At 43.6% G+C, this 19,337-nt stretch overlaps 1 protein-coding gene across 2 annotated transcripts in view; it reads left to right on the forward strand.

The window, feature by feature from the left end:
• The first annotated feature begins 2,091 nt into the window (after window positions 1–2,091).
• The window catches only part of mrpl1 (mitochondrial ribosomal protein L1), a 43,501-nt gene continuing 26,255 nt past the window's right edge, over window positions 2,092–19,337 (forward strand). Inside the window, exons 1-6 of one of the 2 annotated variants that reach the window (XM_078213832.1) lie at window positions 2,395–2,451; window positions 8,840–8,871; window positions 9,071–9,176; window positions 14,974–15,241; window positions 16,224–16,307; window positions 16,844–16,915. In XM_078213832.1, the coding sequence (XP_078069958.1) occupies window positions 9,100–9,176; window positions 14,974–15,241; window positions 16,224–16,307; window positions 16,844–16,915 (501 nt within the window). In that variant the 5' untranslated portion in view covers window positions 2,395–2,451; window positions 8,840–8,871; window positions 9,071–9,099. Of the gene's footprint in view, window positions 2,452–8,839; window positions 8,872–9,070; window positions 9,177–14,973; window positions 15,242–16,223; window positions 16,308–16,843; window positions 16,916–19,337 lie in introns of both variants that reach the window. The other variant, XM_078213831.1, reaches the window with a different exon arrangement.

The raw sequence follows: 19,337 nt of genomic DNA on the forward strand, positions 1-19,337 counted from the left end.
GTACTGAATACTGTGGAGGCACTATCTTGGAGTGTATGCCCACAGATCTTGAAAGTTGGCAGAATAGGTTGAAATGGTAGTTAAGAAGGCATATAGCTTGCTTTCCTTTATTGGCCAAGGCACAAGTAAGAGTGGGCTATAAAAGAGCACAACTTTCCTGTCTAACTTAATTTCCATTAACATGAGAGAACAAAGGTATTTTTCAAATTCAAATTTCACTTGCAAATATTTCACTTTTTTCATGTGTGTATCATCATCATTTGTTGAGACTAGCTTAGTTGGAGAGTTAAATGTACTGACACACCTCAGAGTTGGCATGCATGCTTACAGAGTGAGGGAATTTATTTATTGTGGAAGAAACAATGATGTTTTTGCATTCATTCTTATTGAATGTTCATGGTAGTGTCCAATGTTGTACTTGTGGGTTTCCCAGAAGGAAAAAACAGTAAAACGGGGAAGGAAGAATATTGGACTGAACATGTATACTTTAAAATGGAACACCAGTAAAACAGGGAATAAGAATACTGGTTCTAAATGATTTTTTTTGCCTTCTGGGATGGCTGAACTTGCAGGTTCAGCTGGCCCTCCCTTCTTTACATTGTAAAGGACATTGCCCAAGATCCCACTCAGCTAGGGTAAGTGAAATATTGTAGATTAACTCAAAGCCCTATAAGGACTGTGCCAGCCAACACTCTGAGATGGACCCACTTCTTGGGCCCCTCATTTTCTTACCTTGACTGACTGCAGCCCCCTCCCGCTTCCCCACACCACCACATCTAAGATGCCAGGTCCTTTGCACTGCCATTCTTCCATATCCCTGACCCCATCTTTTATCCTCCCTTGGATCCTCCATCCGCTCCTTCATGCTCCTGACCGCATTCCACAACCTCTGCCCTCACCACTGACTCACATTTGCTGGTTCCGAGCCTCCTGTATTTACGTTACCATTCTCCTGATCTCTTCCGTTGTGCCATAGAGTGCAACAGGGGAAACCACTGATCTCAAACACAGCTGCACAAAACTGACTATTGCACCTTGAAACAAACGTAAACCAGGACCTACAAGATTCTTGTACACTGCCGATTTTGAAGGATATAATTTTTTGAAGTCTTACACTAATGAGAATCAATGGCATGCTATTGTATTACAAGTACAAACCCCTTCCACAGGATGGCATGAGGCCCAACATTCCACAACATGCCACTGATTTCATCTCTGTATCTCAATTCCTGTCATTGGGAAATTTTAGCTTCTGCCCAATTCAATCACCCCACAAACTACTTTTCCCTCTCTTGCTGGTCCATAAACCCACCAACCCCAAGCCACGTTTCTGTTTGGAGGCACAATTGGCCAACTTAGTATCCCTCCTGTAGGTCAATGAAGAAAGGCCTGTGTCCCAGCTGCCACTGTTTGACATGCTGATTCAAGTGTTTGCAGTATCCCTTTTATCTTGTTCCACCATTGGTAGTAGAATCTTTAGCTCCACTCTATATCAGACTTGTTATCTTACAGCTTATGCCTTTTTGGGGTCACCAACTGTCCTCTATTTTGAGGGATTGTCCCTTATTTTGACTGTCTTGTAGCCATAAAGGAATTCCCACCCACCCATTCATTTCTAGAACAGCCCACGGGAGACTGAACCCGGGAGACCCTTAATTGCTAGCTAACTCTGACGAAGCATTATTCAGACTCAAAACGTTGGCTCTATTCTCTTTCCACAGATGCTGTCAGACCTGCTGAGATTTTCCAGCATTTTCTGTTTTTGCTTCAGAATCCATCATCCGCTGTATTTTGCTTTTGGACTCTAATTGCCTGTTTTTTTTTCTCAGCTGTCAGTACGCACCTCTTCAACTACTAACTCCCCCTTCCCCCAGTTGTTCTGGAAACCAGAACCCCCCCCCCCCCCACCCCCACCCCCCCTGTTCTAAAATGCCCCTTATTTTATTTCAAAAGAGTTGATCATCCTCCCCTTGCCTTTCTGAACATAGTCTCTCCTAACTGCTCCAACGTGTTCCCTCTTTCAGATTTGGCATTTGTACATTTTCAGTTTTAATATCATTATACATAACTGGCAGGTGTTGATCTTGATGCATCTGTGATGGTAGCAATGTTGCGAGCAGATCAGTTGTCTGGAATTGTTTCTGGAACTGAAAACAAAGTGAGATTTCCCTCGACGTTTTGAACAAAATAATTTAATGTTTCACATGCTTTCCAGCCACACTGGAAGTGAGTCCACCATGTCTAGTTTGAATTCTCTAATTCAGTCTGATAAATAGTCAGGGTTGATTTTTGCGACCAGATAAAGAGTGTGAAATATTCACGGTCTGTTGGGAACCTGTTCGAAAGCACTGTTCTGATCGGAACTGATGTTCGGGAGTCTGCAGAGCGGGGGACACGGTGAATGAACGGAACACTCGGGAACTAGCAGCATGGCAACGGCGGCGGCTCGAGGTTAGTGAGTGACGTCATTTGCCCCTTTGTTCGCTCAATGAACAATCCCATAATTCACTGAAGGGGGGAACAGAGAAGATGTCCTCATTTCTGGGGAGGGGAGGGAAAGAGTGCAGATGTTACCTCTGGAGGGGGTGCAGAGACGATTCACTAGCATCATAGAATCCCTACGGTGCAGAAGGAGGCCATTCCGCCCATCTAGTCTGCACCCCCAACAATCCCACCCCAGGTCCTATCTCCATAACCCCATGCATTTACCCCCCCCCCCCCGACGCGAAGGGGCAATTTAGCACGGCCAATCCACCTAACCCGCACAGAGGGAGAACGTGCAAACTCCACACAAACAGTGACCTGCGACTGAAATTGAATCTGGGTCCCTGGTGCTGTTGAGGCAGCAATGCTGATTCTATGAGGAGTGGTAGAAAGTGTGTTATTATTCTGGGGGGAGGAGAGGGAAAGATTGTGTTATCATTTGGGGCAGGGGGAGAGAGAGTGTGAGTGTTATCATCACAGGGGAGAGGAGAGAGTGAGTGCGTTGTCATCCCAGAGGAAGATCGGGAGAGAGTTCAGATGTTATCATCCTGCAGGAGGGAAGGGAGAGAGAGAGAAAGTGTGTGTGTGTTATCATCCCACGGGAGCGGAGTGAGTGTGTTATCATCCCAGGGCAGCGGAGAGAGTGAGTGCGTTATCATCCCAGGGCAGAGGAGAGAGAACAAAGAACAATACACCACAGAAACAGGCCCTTTGGCCCTCCAAGCCCGTGCCGCTCCCTGGTCCAAACTAGACCATTCTTTTGTATCCCTCCATTCCCACTCCGTTCATATGGCTATCTAGATAAGTCTTAACGTTCCCAGTGTGTCCGCCTCCACCACCTTGTCTGGCAGCGCATTCCAGGCCCCCACCACCCTCTGTGTAAAATATGTCCTTCTGATATCTGTGTTAAACCTCCCCCCCTTCACCTTGAACCTATGACCCCTCGTGAACGTCACCACCGACCTGGGGAAAAGCTTCCCACCGTTCACCCTATCTATGCCTTTCATAATTTTATACTCCTCTATTAAGTCTCCCCTCATCCTCCGTCTTTCCAGGGAGAACAACCCCAGTTTACCCAATCTCTCCTCATAACTAAGCCCCTCCATACCAGGCAACATCCTGGTAAACCTCCTCTGTACTCTCTCCAAAGCCTCCACGTCCTTCTGGTAGTGTGGCGACCAGAACTGGATGCAGTATTCCAAATGCGTCCGAACCAACGTTCTATACATCTGCAACATCAGACCCCAACTTTTATACTCTATGCCCCGTCCTATAAAGGCAAGCATGCCATATGCCTTCTTCACCACCTTCTCCATCTGTGACGTCACCTTCAAGGATCTGTGGACTTGCACACCCAGGTTCCTCTGCGTATCTACACCCTTTATGGTTCTGCCATTTATCGTATAGCTCCTCCCTACATTATTTCTACCAAAATGCATCACTTCGCATTTATCAGGATTGAACTCCATCTGCCATTTCTTTGCCCAAATTTCCAGCCTATCTATATCCTTCTGTAGCTTCTGACAATGCTCCTCACTATCTGCAAGTCCTGCCAATTTTGTGTCGTCCGCAAACTTACTGATCACCCCAGTTACACCTTCTTCCAGATCGTTTATATAAATCACAAACAGCAGAGGTCCCAATACAGAGCCCTGCGGAACACCACTAGTCACAGGCCTCCAGCCGGAAAAAGACCCTTCCACTACCACCCTCTGTCTTCTGTGACCAAGCCAGTTCTCCACCCATCTAGCCACCTCCCCCTTTATCCCATGAGATCCAACCTTTTTCACCAGCCTACCATGAGGGACTTTGTCAAACGCTTTACTAAAGTCCATATAGACGACATCCACGGCCCTTCCCTCGTCAACCATTCTGGTCACTACTTCAAAAAAACTCCACCAGGTTAGTGAGGCATGACCTCCCTCTCACAAAACCATGCTGACTATCGTTAATGAGTTTATTCCTTTCTAAATGCGCATACATCCTATCTCTAAGAATCTTCTCCAACAACTTCCCCACCACGGACGTCAAGCTCACCGGCCTATAATTACCCGGGTTATCCTTCCTACCCTTCTTAAATAACGGGACCACATTAGCTATCCTCTGGGACCTCACCTGCGTCCAGTGACGAGACAAAGATTTGCGTCAGAGGCCCAGCGATTTCATCTCTCGTCTCCCTGAGCAGCCTTGGATAGATTCCATCAGGCCCTGGGGATTTGTCAGTCTTTATATTCTCTAACAAACCTAACACTTCCTCCCTTGTAATGGAGATTTTCTCCAACGGTTCAACACTCCCCTCCGAGACACTCCCAGTCAACACATCCCTCTCCTTTGTGAATACCGATGCAAAGTATTCATTTAGGATCTCCCCTACTTCTTTCCAAGTATAATTCCCCACTTTTGTCCCCGAGAGGTCCGATTTTTTCCCTGACAACCCTTTTGTTCCTAACGTATGAATAAAATGCCTTGGGATTCTCCTTAATCCTGTCTGCCAAGGACATTTCGTGACCCCTTTTTGCCCTTCTAATTCCCCGTTTGAGTTCTTTCCTACTTTCTTTGTACTCCTCCAGAGCTCCCTCCGTTTTTAGCTGCCTGGACCTAACATACGCCTCTCTTTTCTTTTTGACCAGTCCCTCAATTTCCCTGGTTATCCACGGTTCTCGAATCCTACCCTTCCTATCCTTTTTTACAGGCCCATGCCTGTCCTGCAGCCCTAACAACTGTTCCTTAAAAGACTCCCACATGCCAGATGTGGATTTACCCTCAAACAGCCTCTCCCAATCAAGAGCTGCCAATTTCTGCCTAATCCCACTAAAGTTAGCCTTCCCCCAATCCAACACCTTACCCTTGGGACACCACTCATCCTTTTCCATCACTATCCTAAAGCTAGCAGAATTGTGGTCACTATTTGCTACATGTTCCCCTACCGAAACTTTGAAGACCTGACCGGGCTCATTCCCCAGTACTAGGTCCAGTATAGCCCCCTCTCTAGTCGGGCTATCTACATATTGTTCCAAAGAACCCTCCTGTACGCATTTTACAAATTCCTCCCCATTCAGAGTCCCAGCTCTCAGCGATTTCCAGTCTATACCAGGGAAATTGAAGTCTCCCACGACAACAACCCTATTTTTCCTGCACCTATCCAGTATCTCCTGACATATCCGTTCTTCCACTTCCCTTGCGCTGTTGGGGGGCCTGTAGTATACCCCCAACATCGTGACTGCGCCCTTCCTGTTTCTAAGCTCCACCCAGAGTGACTCGTTACACGACCCCTCTGAATTGTCCTCCCTCTGCACCGCTGTAATATGCTCTCCAACTAATACTGCTACTCCCCCACCTCTTTTGGCCCCTCCTCTGTCTCGCCTAAAACACTTGTACCCCGGAATATTCAGCTGCCAGTCCTGTCCCTCTTTCAACCAAGTCTCTGTCACCGCAACCACATCCAAATTCCTCGTGAGCATTAAGACACTAAGTTCGTCTGTCTTACCTGCTACGCTCCTTGCATTGAAGTATAAGCACTCCAGACCTCCAGGCCCAGTGAGGTCATCCTCACTGTGAGTGTGTTATCATCCCGGAGGAAGATAGGGAGAGAGTTCAGATGTTATAATCCTGTGGGAGGGAAGGGAGAGAGTGTGTGTGTGTTATCAGCCCACGGGAGGGAAAGGGGAGAGAGAGTGAGTGTGTGTGTGTGTTATCCTAGGGGAGGGAAGGGAGAGAGTGTTCGTGGTATCATCCCAGTGGAGAGGGGGAAGAGTGTGTTATCAACCCAATGGGCAGGGACAATGAGTGTGTCATCAATACCTGAGGGAAAAAATGCAGTGTAATGGAAAGGGCATGACAGAACTAATTGGATAGTTCCTTTAAAGAGCTGCCAAAGTTGCAGTTGGTTGAATGGCCTCCATGTGCTGCCAAATTCTGTGAAACTAAACACTAGCAGATCCCCAGACTTAAACTTTCCTAACTTCATCTTGGATATGTAAGAGTAATGTTACTGGACTTGCAATCCAGAGATCATCAATCCACCATGACAAACTGAACTAACTTCAATAAATCTAGTCATTTGTGAACAGCAACCAGGAAAATGACAATGATAACTGCCAGCTTGTTGTGAAATCCCAATTGATTCATTTTATATTTCAGAGAATGAAATTTTTCATTCCTGCCTGCTCTGAGACCACATATGATTCCAGTCCCATAGTATTTGGTTGATTCCTAATGCCCTCTAAAGTCTCGTCAGCCACTCAGTTCTTATTTGAAGGCCGTCTCAAGCCATCTTGTGATGAACAATAAATGTGGCCTTGTTAATATTAGCCCCATGCCAAGAACAAGCATCCTTGGGTATGCGTCCAACTTCTCCATCTATGGGGGCTTCTGTCGAGTTTGGTCTGTAGACTGATTGAATTCTTGGCTGATCAAAAGAAGAAAAGATGCAAATTGACAACTGAAATGAGTTTGGAAATTTTACTTTCTGATTTAAGTGTTGATTGTTAGGAAATTGGAGTAAACTAAAATACTTTGCATCTAAGAACCCACCAAACACAGACACAATATTTTGGATGTAAGACTTTTACTTGATAGACGGATTTGGAAGCAGGCCAGTCAGCTCACCTAGTCTATTCTGGTGTTTGTACACTATATGGGTCTACTCCTACCTTAATCACCTATTCCCACTCTGTCTCCACATCCCACTACAGGGGAATTGGTTTAGCTCAGTTGGCTGGACGGCTGGTTCATGATGCAGAAGGATACGAACAGCGAGGGTTCAATTCCCATATCAGCTGAGGTTATTCATGAAGGCCTGTCTTCTCAACCATGCTCCTCACCTGAGGTGTGGCAATCCGCAGGTTCAATCATCACCAGTCAGCTCTCATCCACAAAGTAGAGAGCAGCCTATATGGTGACTTTATATGGGCAGCATGGTGGCACTGCTGCCTCACACGGTCACAGTGTCAGGGACCCGGGTTCGATTCCCAGCTTGGGTCATTGTCTGTGTGGAGTTTGCACATTCTCCCCGTGCCTGCGTGGGTTTCCTCCGGGTGCTCCAGTTTCCTCCCACAGTCCAAAGATGTGCAGGTTAAGTGGATTGGCCGTGATAAATTGCCACTTAGAGTCAGGAGGATTAGCTAGAGTAAATACACGGGGTTATGAGGATAGGGCGTGGGTGAGATTGTGGTCAGTGCAGACTCGGTGGGCTCCTTCTGCACTGTATGATTCTATGAATAGCAACATATAATTACATACCTTTGACGTAATCACAACTCCGAAGGCACTTCACAGGAGTATTATTCAACAACACTGAGTTACTTAAGGAAATATTAAGACAAAGCAGTCGGTTTTAAGCAGTGTTTTACAAGAGGAAAGCAAAGTGGAGAGGTTCAGGAAGGGCTTCCAGAGCTTAGGACCTCAGCAACTAAAGTCACAATCATTGACGATGAAACACATAAAATCAGGAATGCACAAGAGGCCAGAATTAGTGCAGTGCAGATATCTCAAAGGTTGAGAGGCTAGAGGAGAAAACAGAGATAGGGAGGGATGAAGCCATGGAGGGGTTTGAGAACCAAGGATGAGAATTTAAAATTATTGCTGAATCGGGAACCAATGTCCGTCAGGTCAGTAAGCACAGGGGGTAATGGGGGAACAGGATGTTAACTCCTTATACACCATTACTATCTGTTCAGCCACTCCTTTGGCAGCAGGTTCAACTCATAGAATGTCTACAGTGCAGGAGATCAGGTGGCCCATCGAGTCTGCACTGACTCTCTGACAGAGCATCTTACCCAGACCCATCCCCTGCCCTATCACCGTAGCCCCATATATTTGCCCCCCCCCCCCGCTAATCCCCCTGACTTACATATCTTGGGACACTAAGGGGCAATTTAGCATGGCCGATCCACCTAATCTGCATTGTGGTAGGAAACCAGAGCACCGGGAGGAAACCCACGCATACACCAGGTAAACCTACAAACTCCACACAGATAGTCACCAAAGACTGGAATCAAACCTGGGTCCCTGGCGCTGAGAGACAGCAGTGCTAACAACTGTGCCACCATGCTGCCCATAAGGAATTTCCTTGTGTAAAGACATTCTTCTTCAATTATTTGTTAATGGCTGTCTTATTTTTATAGCTCTGTTCTGGACTTGTTCTCCATTTGCTCACATGTGAAAACAGCTTCACTAAAGCCACATTATTCAAACTGTATATTTTTACACAGTTCTGCCAATGCTGTAGTTGGACAGTTTGGTCACTAAGAAACTTGAGTTAATCAGAATGTGTGACAGGCACAATATTTTTTGTGTTGTTAAATAGATGCATTTGCTTCAAAATGTGTTTCTCAAGCAATGTATTTTTACACAGTGACAATTGCCAGGTCTGAACTTTGGACAAAGGTTGGTATATCTTAGAAAAATAATTTTATTTACAGCAAATTAGAAATTATTTTGCTTTCAAGAGTTTATTTAAATATGAATGAAGAAATCTAAAATGTTCTTTCTATTTTTGTTCACTTTACCACCGAAAGAATCTTCAATGTATGAGTGCTAAACATAATATTTTGGACAATTTTCATATTTTTTTCTTATATTTCAGTGTTTGCTGGATGCCATAAGCACATATTAATGGGTGATCAAAATATTACTGGCATGTCCGCCATATTGAAGAAACACCTTCCGGTCAGGCATTTTGCTGCTGTGAAGTATGATTTCTTAAACTTTATTTGATATTGTGTAGGATGAATATAAATTATTATTTTTTAATGTATGCACTATAAATTATTATTCTACATGAGAGTTTTATTAATATTTATTAAAAGTGGTACAGGAGCAGACACATGGGGATATACATGCACAAATCATTGAAGATGGCAGGGCAGGTTGAGCAAGTGGTTAAAATAGAACATAGACTACAAAAGACAAAGTAGTTATGGAAAGTCTCTCTAAAACACTGCTTCCACCTCAGTTGAAGTATTTTGTCCAATTCTGGGCATCACACTTTGGAAAGGATGTGAAGGCTTTCGAGAGGGTGCAGAAAAAAGGGTGAGAATGGTTCCAGGGATGAGGGAGGTCAATTATATGGATACATTTAGTTTAAATATGGTACCAACTAGATTCTAAAAGAGGGAAAAGATTTCTGTTTAGATCATGGATGGGCAGCTGAGATCTGTGGCCTGCAATTTCTGCACCATGTTGGAACTTCAGGATACTTCATGTGTCTTGGAGTATGTAGGAAGCATCTCCAGCTGCTTGAGTTTGAGCTCAGGACTTCTGAGCTTGAGCAGCACTGGAGTCACTCTGGAGCATCAGATGGGCTGAGGGTTTCCTGTATTGGATATTCCAGGAGATGGTCACCCTTCACACAGTGGGAGTTCAGGATAGTCGATGGGTGGCCAGGAAGTGCAGGATTCTTGGGATATGTGTCACTCTCAAACTAGTACTTATCCCTGGGGATAACTGGGAGTGATGCAAGGGTGTAAGTGGTTGAAGGGGCATGTGTGGAGGGCAGCAGCAGTCTGTAAAAATGCAGTTATTAAAAGACATTCCATAATTGAGATATTAGCTGTTTCTGTAACCATCACCATGAGTTCCTCATGGAATGCTGCCTCCCTGGTGTCAAGGGAAAGGACATCACAAAGAGGTTGCAGAATATTCTGCAGCGGAAGGGGGTGAGCCAGAAGTTGGTGGTACATAGAACATACATAGAACATAGAAAGCCACAGCACAAACAGGCCCTTCGGCCCACAAGTTGCGCCGATCACATCCCCACCTCTAGGCCTATCTATAGCCCTCAATCCCATTAAATCCCATGTACTCATCCAGAAGTCTCTTAAAAGACCCCAACGAGTTTGCCTCCACCACCACCGACGTCAGCCGATGTCAGCTCCAGTGACATAGAGAGGGCAGACATTGAGGTCCTAAGGTCATACTTTAAGGATCTAGGGAGGAAATTAAAAAGTAGGACAAAAAACAATACAGCACAGGAACAGGCCCTTCGGCCCTCCAAGCCTGCGCCACTCATGTGCCCACTAGACCATTCTTTTGTATCCCTCTATTCCCAGTCTGTTCATGTGGTTATCTAGATAAGTCTTAAACGATCCCAGTGTTAAGACGGGTTAATCAATCACTTTGCCTCAATCACTTTGCTTGGCAGTGTATTCCAGGCCTCCACTACCTTCTGTGTAAAATACGTCCCCCTGACATCTGTGTTGAACCTTGCCCCCCTCACCTTGAACCCGTGACCCCTTGTGTTCGTCACCTCCGACTTGGGAAAAAGCTTCCCACTGTTCACCCTATCTATGCCCTTCATAATTTTATACACCTCTATTAGGTCGCCCCTCATCCTCCGTCTTTCCAGGGAGAACAACCCCAGTTTACCCAATCTCTCCTCATAGCTAAGACCCTCCATACCAGGCAACATCCTGGTAAACCTTCTCTGTACTCTCTGCAAAGCCTCCACGTCCTTCTGGTAGTGTGGCGACCAGAACTGGACGCAGTATTCCAAATGTGGCCTAACCATCGTTCTATACAGCCGCAACATCATATGCCAACTTTTATATTCTCTGCCACGTCCAATAAAGGCAAGCATGCCATATGCCTTCTTCACCACCCTCTCCGCCTGTGCTGCCACCTTTAAGGATCTGTGGACTTGCACACCCAGGTCCCTCTGTGCGTCTATACTCCTGATGGTTCTGCCATTTATTGTATAGCTCCCCCTTACATTAGATCTACCGAAATGCATCACTTCGCATTTATCTGGATTAAATTCCATCTGCCATTTCTCCGCCCAATGTTCCAGCCTATCTATATCCTGCTGTATTCTCTGACAATGTTCATCACTATCCGCAACTCCAGCAATCTTCGGGTCGTCCGCAAACTTACTGATCACACAAGTTACATCTTCCTCCAAATCATTTATATATATCACAAACAGGAGAGGTCCCAGTACAGAGCCCTGCGGAACACCACTAGTCACAGACCTCCAACTGGAAAAAGACCCCTCCACTGCTACCCTCTGTCTTCTATGGCTAAGCCAGTTCTCCACCCATCTAGCTAGCTCACCTTTTATCCCGTGAGATTTAACCTTTTGCACCAGCCTGCCATGAGGGACCTTGTCAAACGCTTTACTAAAATCCATATAGACGACATCCACGGCCCTTCCCTCGTCAATCGTTTTTGTCACCTCCTTAAAAAACTCAACCAAATTTGTGAGGCCTGACCTCCCTCGTACAAAACCGTGCTGTCTATCGCTAATGAGATTATTGAGTTCTAAATGCGCATATATCTTATCTCTAAGAATCTTCTCCAACAACTTCCCTACCACGGACGTCAAGCTCACGGGCCTATAATTACCCGGGTTATCCTTGCTACCCTTCTTAAATAACGGGACCACATTTGCTATCCTCCAATCCTCTGGGACCTCACCTGTGTCCAGTGAAGAGACAAAGATTTCTGTTAGAGGCCCAGCAATTACATCTCTCGCCTCCCTGAGGAGTCTAGGATAGATGCCATCCGGCTCTGGGGATTTGTCTGTCTTAACGTTTCCTAAAAAACCTAACACTTCCTCCCTTGTAATTGAGATTTTTTCTAACGGGTCAACACATCTCTCTGAGACAATACCAGTCAACATGTCCCTCTCCTTTGTGAATACCGATGCAAAGTATTCGTTTAGGATCTCATCTACTTCCCTTGGTTCTAAGCATAATTCCCCTCCTTTGTCCCTGAGAGGTCCGATTCTTTCCCTAACAACCCTCTTGTTCCTAACGTATGTATAAAATGCCTTAGGATTCTCCTTAATCCTGTCTGCCAAGGACATTTCGTGACCCCTTTTTGTCCTTCTAAGTCCCTGTTTGAGTTCTTTTCTGCTTTCTCTGTATTCCTCCAGTGCTCCATCTGTTTTTAGCTGCCTGGACCTCAAAGGTAGTAATCTGTGGATTATTACCAGTGCCATCCATCAGTAAGGTCAGATTCTTGGGACATTGGAACCAGTTTTAGAGCAAAAAGCACTGATTCAAAATGAGTTGCACCTCAGTAGGACTGGGAGCATTGTCTTTGCAGTAAGGTTCACTCGTGTGGTTGAGGAGAGTATAAACTAAATTGGCAGGGTAAGAGCACCAGCGGATAGAAATCAAAAAGAGGAATAAGTTGCATAAAAGATTAAGCGTGTTGGATAGTACTGGAGAAGGAAGTAATAAAATCATATTAGATAGGACCAGACTAAGAAGGTATCTGATGGTCAGCATAAACATGGTGGGCCAAAGGGCCTGTTTCTGTGCTTTATGACTCTATGACTATGAGGAATATAAAGACAGGTTTACAATGCATGTTTATAACCAGACAAAGTGGTAAATAAGGTTGGTGAGCCACAAGTGAAAACAGCTATGTGGGAATATTATGAATTTGCAATAATGGAAACATGGCTTAAAAATAGTGAGGACTGGGGGGCTTAATCATGGATACAAAGTGTTCAGAAAAGATACAAAAGAAAAAGGGACGTGGGGTGGCAGGACAGATTAGGGAAATCATTGCAGTGTTGGAAAAGAGGATACCCTTAAGAGGGCAAGGATAGGATCCATTTGGTTAGAGTTGAGAAACATAAAGGATATGATCACACTCGTGGGGATATTCAATAGGCCTCCACATAGTGAGAGGGAGACAGAGGAAGGATCTGCAAGAAAATCACAAAGATTTGCAAGATCTCTAGAGTGGTGATATTGGTGTATTTCAATTACCCAAATATTAACGGGATAATGTTAGAGGAAAGGGTAAAGAGAAGGAGGAATTTCTGAAATGTGCTCTTGAGACCAGTATGTTCTTGGTCCAGCCAGGATGGGCACATTGCTGTATCTGGTACTGGGGAATGAAGTGGGCCAAGTGTCTGTGGGGAACACTTGGGTAAGAATGATCGTCCTATCAGGAGCTTTAGACTAGTAATGGGGAAGAATAAGAAGGAATCTAAAGTAGAACATCTAAATTGTAAGATGGACGAGAAGAGGGTAAAATAGAACAAATGTTTGACAAGAAAAACTGTAGCAGAATGGGTGATCTTCACATAAGAGCTATTCCAAGTAGAGGCTAGGTGTTCTTTACCAACTATTGGGAAGGGAAAAGGAAAACATGAAACAAAAATAGAGGCTGTCTGATGCATGTCAGCTGAATTCTTCAAGCAAGAAGCAGGCCAAACACAATAAGTTGAGAGGGGAAGTGAAAATACGATTGACAAAGAGAGAATATGAAAATAAGATGGCAGTTAACATAAAAGATAACCCAAAAATAATCTTCCAGCATGTGAAACTAAACAGGTAGTTAAGAGGTGGGCTGGAGGTGAGATAGCGTCAAAGAAGATAATATATTTTTAGAGTTGCAGAGCAAGGCTGGATTATGTTATGAGTACTTTGCATTTGTGTTTACTCAGGAAGAGGATGCTGATAAAATATTGGCAGGAGAGATGGTAGAGGCAGTGGATGGGATAGAGGCACCTTGTCAATGCTGGAGTGGATAATTTATCTGGTCTGGATGGCTTGCATCCCAGGTTGCTAAACAAAATGGGAGGTGAAGATAGCAGGAGGGTGTGCCAGAGTCTTCGAGGCTTCCCTAGATACAGTGGAGGCAAATCTGACACCTTTGTTCAAGAAAGAGTGGAAGAGCATTCTTCGTGACTGCATGCTAGTTAGTTTAGCAAAAGTGGTGGGTAAGGTTTTAAAAGCAATAATCAGAGGAAAAAGAGGCACTTGAAGCAGGTCAATTAATTAAGGAGAGCTGGCACAGATTGTATTAGGAAAACATGTTTGACTAATATAGTTGAATTTTTTGATGAGCTAATGGAGAAGATTGATGAAGGGAATGCAGTGGATATTATCTATATGGATTTGAAGAAAGCATGTGACAAAGTACCACATAAAAGGAAGGTTAACAAAATTGAGGCTCATGACATGGAATAGTCCATCAACTTGGTTATGATATTTGATAGTTCTGATGCTTTTGAGATTGGCTATTTTCCCGTCATGCTTTGAAGAAATCTTGCTGTTAGCCATGTGCAACATTCGTGCCACATGAAGTGATGTCCCTAATTAGGCACTTTGACAATAATATGATTTTGAAAGCAGTATCCCTGGACTGAGACTAGTGACGTGCACAGCTCTGTCTCATGGCAGCAAGGGCCAATTAATTCTCTAGTGTCAGAAAAGAGTCAGTGGGGCTGGAAGTTCTGTGGTAACATTAGAAAACTCAAAGCAGTCCCAGCAGATTATTTGGATTCTTTATAAACACAAAAAATAAGTCAGGTAATTTGACAAGTCATTCTTTTGGAAAAATATAAACTTCCTATAACTAATGTAATGTTTCCTTTACAGTATAATTTTTGATTTGTTTATTCAGGAGTTATGATGACAGATTAACTTGTGGAATTTAAACAAAAAAGAACAAGTTATGTCCAGTGCAATATTCTGTATTTGCTATGTGAAACTGTTGAATAATTTTCCATTTTGTTTTAAATAACAGACCTTCCAAAACAGAACAGAAAGACCCAAAGAAGGAAAACCTGAAGCCTAAAACTGAGAAAAAGACAGATTTAAACAGACATAAACCATACGGTCTGACAGCTTGGGAGCCAGTTGATGATGTCTACCGGATCCAGTATTACCCAAAGAAAGTACACGATATTGAGACAGCAGTTGACATGCTGAAGAAGTTTCAGCAGTTAGACTTGACTTACCCCAGGCAACCTGTTTATATTGATCTGCAGCTTGACATGAAGCTGGAAAAGAAGGTGCGCTTTATGTTCTTGAGTAGAAGCTCAGTGTTACAGAAAAATTTAGAATTTTAAAGAATCGTCCAGATTATTTGTTTTTAAATTAACTTTTTGATAAATAAGTAAGTTTCTCCAAATGTTTCTGTGTTTTTCTGTGTGCCATGTGTAGATTAAGCAGTTAGGTCTGTCTCATTGGAATACTTGAGTTCGGAAGAAGTTGAGTATCAGTTTCTTCCATTTCCCAGACCATTCTGTCAGGCCCAAATATCCTGAAAAAGCTCCTGATGTTTATGTATTCGATGGCGCATTCTCAGGTTAGCTGTCTCGAGATCAGTTCCCATGTCAGTTCAAATTTGCAGCCCTGTTTGACTGAATAAATCAAATCTGTTAGTGCAGGGTCATCTCTTTTTGATTCTGCTGTTCCTTAGATGATCGCAAGCAGCATGTCAAAAATGCTAAATTTAAAAAAAAGAATGGAGTGAAATAGATTTCCCCCTTCCTCTCAACTGGTGTTTTATGTATGTGCCCCCTTTGTCAATTGTCCTACTGATAGAGATTTTTTTAATGCTGGAAAATTGAAATCGGTTCAGCCAGAGTAATAGTTTCCTTGCACTTTTTAAGAAATATACTGTAAAAATAAATAAGATCCTCTCTTCAATGTTCTTTCTCTATGGCAGGCCTCCTCAACCTCTGTTTAAGAGAGTGGGAAGACTAACTGTTGTCATGGCTCTGTCAAAGCTACTCATGAGTTAGCTGCAAGAAGAGATAGGAATGGGCTATGGGGAGTGAGGGGGGGTGGAAGGGGTCTTGTTTATTTAAAGTTATTCTTTTTGGTTAAGATGCATTCTTTAGCACCTGTTTACATCGTGTGTGTGATATAAGAAACTTTAAAGGGTAAAATTTAACGAAGCCAAATGAAAGCACCTCCCCTTGTTAAATAACTTGGATACAAATGTAAATTGCACTTTGTTTCTGACTTGTGCTTTTTCTTGTATCCCAGAAAAAAGTGGATCCATTTGTCAGCATTGTACACCTGCCTTATGCTTTAACAACAACTGTTAACAAAGTGCTGGTATTCACAGAGGTAAGAATTACATATCCACTTATTTTTCCTGCTGGGTTCAACAAAGCCTTATTATTGAGGAGGAAGCAAATTATTTTCCTGTTTCCTGTAGATTATGTAGAAATACGGGGAGGCTGATACACTGCTGCCTGGGACAGGGATGATGAGAGTGTGGACTTTTATATGGGAGGAGGTTTGATCTGCAGAATCTGGAATAACTGTGTTTTGTGAAGGATGAGGGATGGGAGGCTGCCAAGCAGTGAACTTGAACGTACCAGCTCTGATTTATTTTGTTATGTCTGTGCAGAGCTTGAGAAATTTGTCATTTTTTGGTTGCCAAAAAACACTGCAATTGGTCCCAACTGTTCTGTGAAATATGTACATCTTTAATCGTTGTGTTTATTCCACTATTGATTTTTGCCACTTGTGAAGTATAAGATTTATTTCACTTACGAAATAACTTTAAAGGCAGTATCTGCCAAAGTGTCTGAAATTCCCCATAGTAACAAATTGTTAGTATGCTGCACTCAGTCTCTAAAGTATTATTCTTCTTGCAGAGTCCAGAAGAAGCTGCTGTCGCTCAGAAACATGGAGCAGATATTGTGGGTGGAACTGAGCTCATTGAGAAAGTATGTCTTTATGACCAAAATGATTTTAACAGTATAATTGAAAATGTCTGTTTCACCAGAAGTGCTCTCTGTGATATTATCATGTTGAAATGTTAATATGTTTGTTAAATGCTGCAATTTATTTTCAAAATGCAATTTGACAAATGAGCAGAATGGTCATGGATTAAACCTTTTACAACTTAAAACCCAAGATATGGCCTGTCCAAAGCTGCTGTATCTGGAACTTTCACTGAGTCAGGATCACTGCTGCTTCCCTTCGGTCACTAGATTCTCCTGGATCTGCTGCTTTTCTGAGGTCATTGCAAGCAGGTCAACATGAGGATTCCGCAGATTTTGTGACACAAATGGCTTTTGTGTAATGGGGAGCTTTTTGCTCAGTATCCATTGCGGCGGAGAAATTGCTCTGTCTCTGGGTTTGAATGCTTGCCCAGCCCTATCCCATGGATAGAACAGTGTCTTTGTCATTATGGTAAGGAAATCCCTATTTGACAGAAGCTGTTTCTTTCACAAGTCACTGCCCCCTTGTGCTGACCTCCATCCACTAACTTCAGCAGCTTGCTGAAACAAGGAAAGTGCCTGCAAACAGCGAGAGTGACTGTTGTTTCCTGCCCCCATGACCACATCCATAATTTGTTCAGCGGTGGCTAACTGCTCTTCTCCCCATGACTCTGCTTTGTCTTGTTCCCTCAGCTTCTGGTGATGGTGGATCTGTTTCTTTGACGACCATTGGTTTAGGGAGGGGAAGATGGATGGCTGTCCTGGGTGTCTCAGCTGCTCTGTAGAGTGATGGCCAGACCTCTGATGCCCAGCTATCACTCAGTCCTCCTGCAGACTTGATACTCAACCAGAAACTTGCAATTTCAATCTGGCACATGTTGACCTGTGACCTGTTGAGTTTTCCTTCTCAGATCACCCTCAATCCATTCTCAGACTTGTCTCCGAAAGCTTCAGTATACCAGCACAGCCATTTCCTTTTTATTTGTCCTGTTACGGCCCTTCTGCTGGTAAATGGAACTGAGAAACCCAATTCATTAATTAAGTTGCACTGTGCTCCACATGAGAGTCGTTTGAAATGAAATGGGAATTTATGGAAACGAAAGTGCTAAGTGAGCAGAACCAATACCAGTGGGACGGACAGTGACACTTGGCAGATGCAACTAATTAGGTTCTAATCATAATCTCAACTGCTTCTTCAAGATTGCCAGGAAAATGTTTATATTACACTGACCATTTTGAAAATAAGAACAGCTGATACCAGTCCCTGAAGGGTATGTAATTTGCAGATTTCACTGTGCACCTTAAATGTCCATTTTTAATTTTGCTTGCATCACGAAAGTTCCCATAATCAGAGCAGCAGAGTCTCTTGTCATTTGGTCTATTACATCTGTCAATGTGCAGTGCTTTAGTCATCCTGGTGTGCAGTGTTGTAAATGGTAATCCTAGTGGATTGCAGGTCTCTTCTCTTTGCTTTTTTAAAAATCATACAATCCCTATAGTGCAGAAGAGGCCATTTGGCTCATTGAGCCTGCACTGACTCTCTGACAGAGTATCTTACCCAGGCCTTACTCCCCTCCCACAACCTATCTCCATAACCCCTCCCCACATTTCCCATGGCTAATCCATCTAACCTAAATATCTTGGGACACTAAGAGGAAATTTAGCATGGCCAATCCACCTAACCTACACATCTTTGGAGTGTGGGAGAAAACCAGAGCACCGCGAGGAAACGCAGGCACAGGGAGAATTCAAATCCACACTTGAGTCTCTGGAGCTGTGAGACAGTAGTGCTAACCACTGTGCCACCGTGCTACCCACTGTTCCAAAATAATTCTTAACTGATGAATTTGCCAGATAGATTTGCAACAACAACTTTTGTGTTATAATCAGTCCTGTTGAAAGGCTGCTGCTTCCTTAAGTCCAGAATTGTATGTTGTTGCAAGTGTCAGATCCCTTTAACCAAATACATCCATTTTTGAAACACAGCATCTGACAGGATCAAATATTTAATGCCAAATGGCAAAACAGTTTTGCATTGGGATGAGTGAATGTGAGGGTTAGATTTAAGAAATTTCTAAATTACCCATGAACATAGCTTAACATCTGATGTTTTTGGAGAAATGTTGAATCACTGTCAGCTTGACTCATTTGGTAGTACTCCAGCCTTTGAATCAGAAGATTATTGGTTCTAGCTCCATTCTGGAATTTGAGTACACCACCTAGGCTCACATTTTAGCAGACGGTGTTGCATCATTAAGCATTACATCTTTTGGATGGATGCTAAACCAAGCCTGTTCAGGTAAGTTTAAAAAACCTAACGCCGCAATTCAAAGAAAAGTAGACCGTTTTCCTGTCTCTTGCTTAGCATTTGTCCCTCAGCCATCAACATCACCATCGAAACCAGATTCATGATTCCACTAAAACT

This window comes from Mustelus asterias, chromosome 1 (assembly GCF_964213995.1).
Source record: "Mustelus asterias chromosome 1, sMusAst1.hap1.1, whole genome shotgun sequence".
Taxonomy (NCBI): domain Eukaryota; kingdom Metazoa; phylum Chordata; class Chondrichthyes; order Carcharhiniformes; family Triakidae; genus Mustelus; species Mustelus asterias.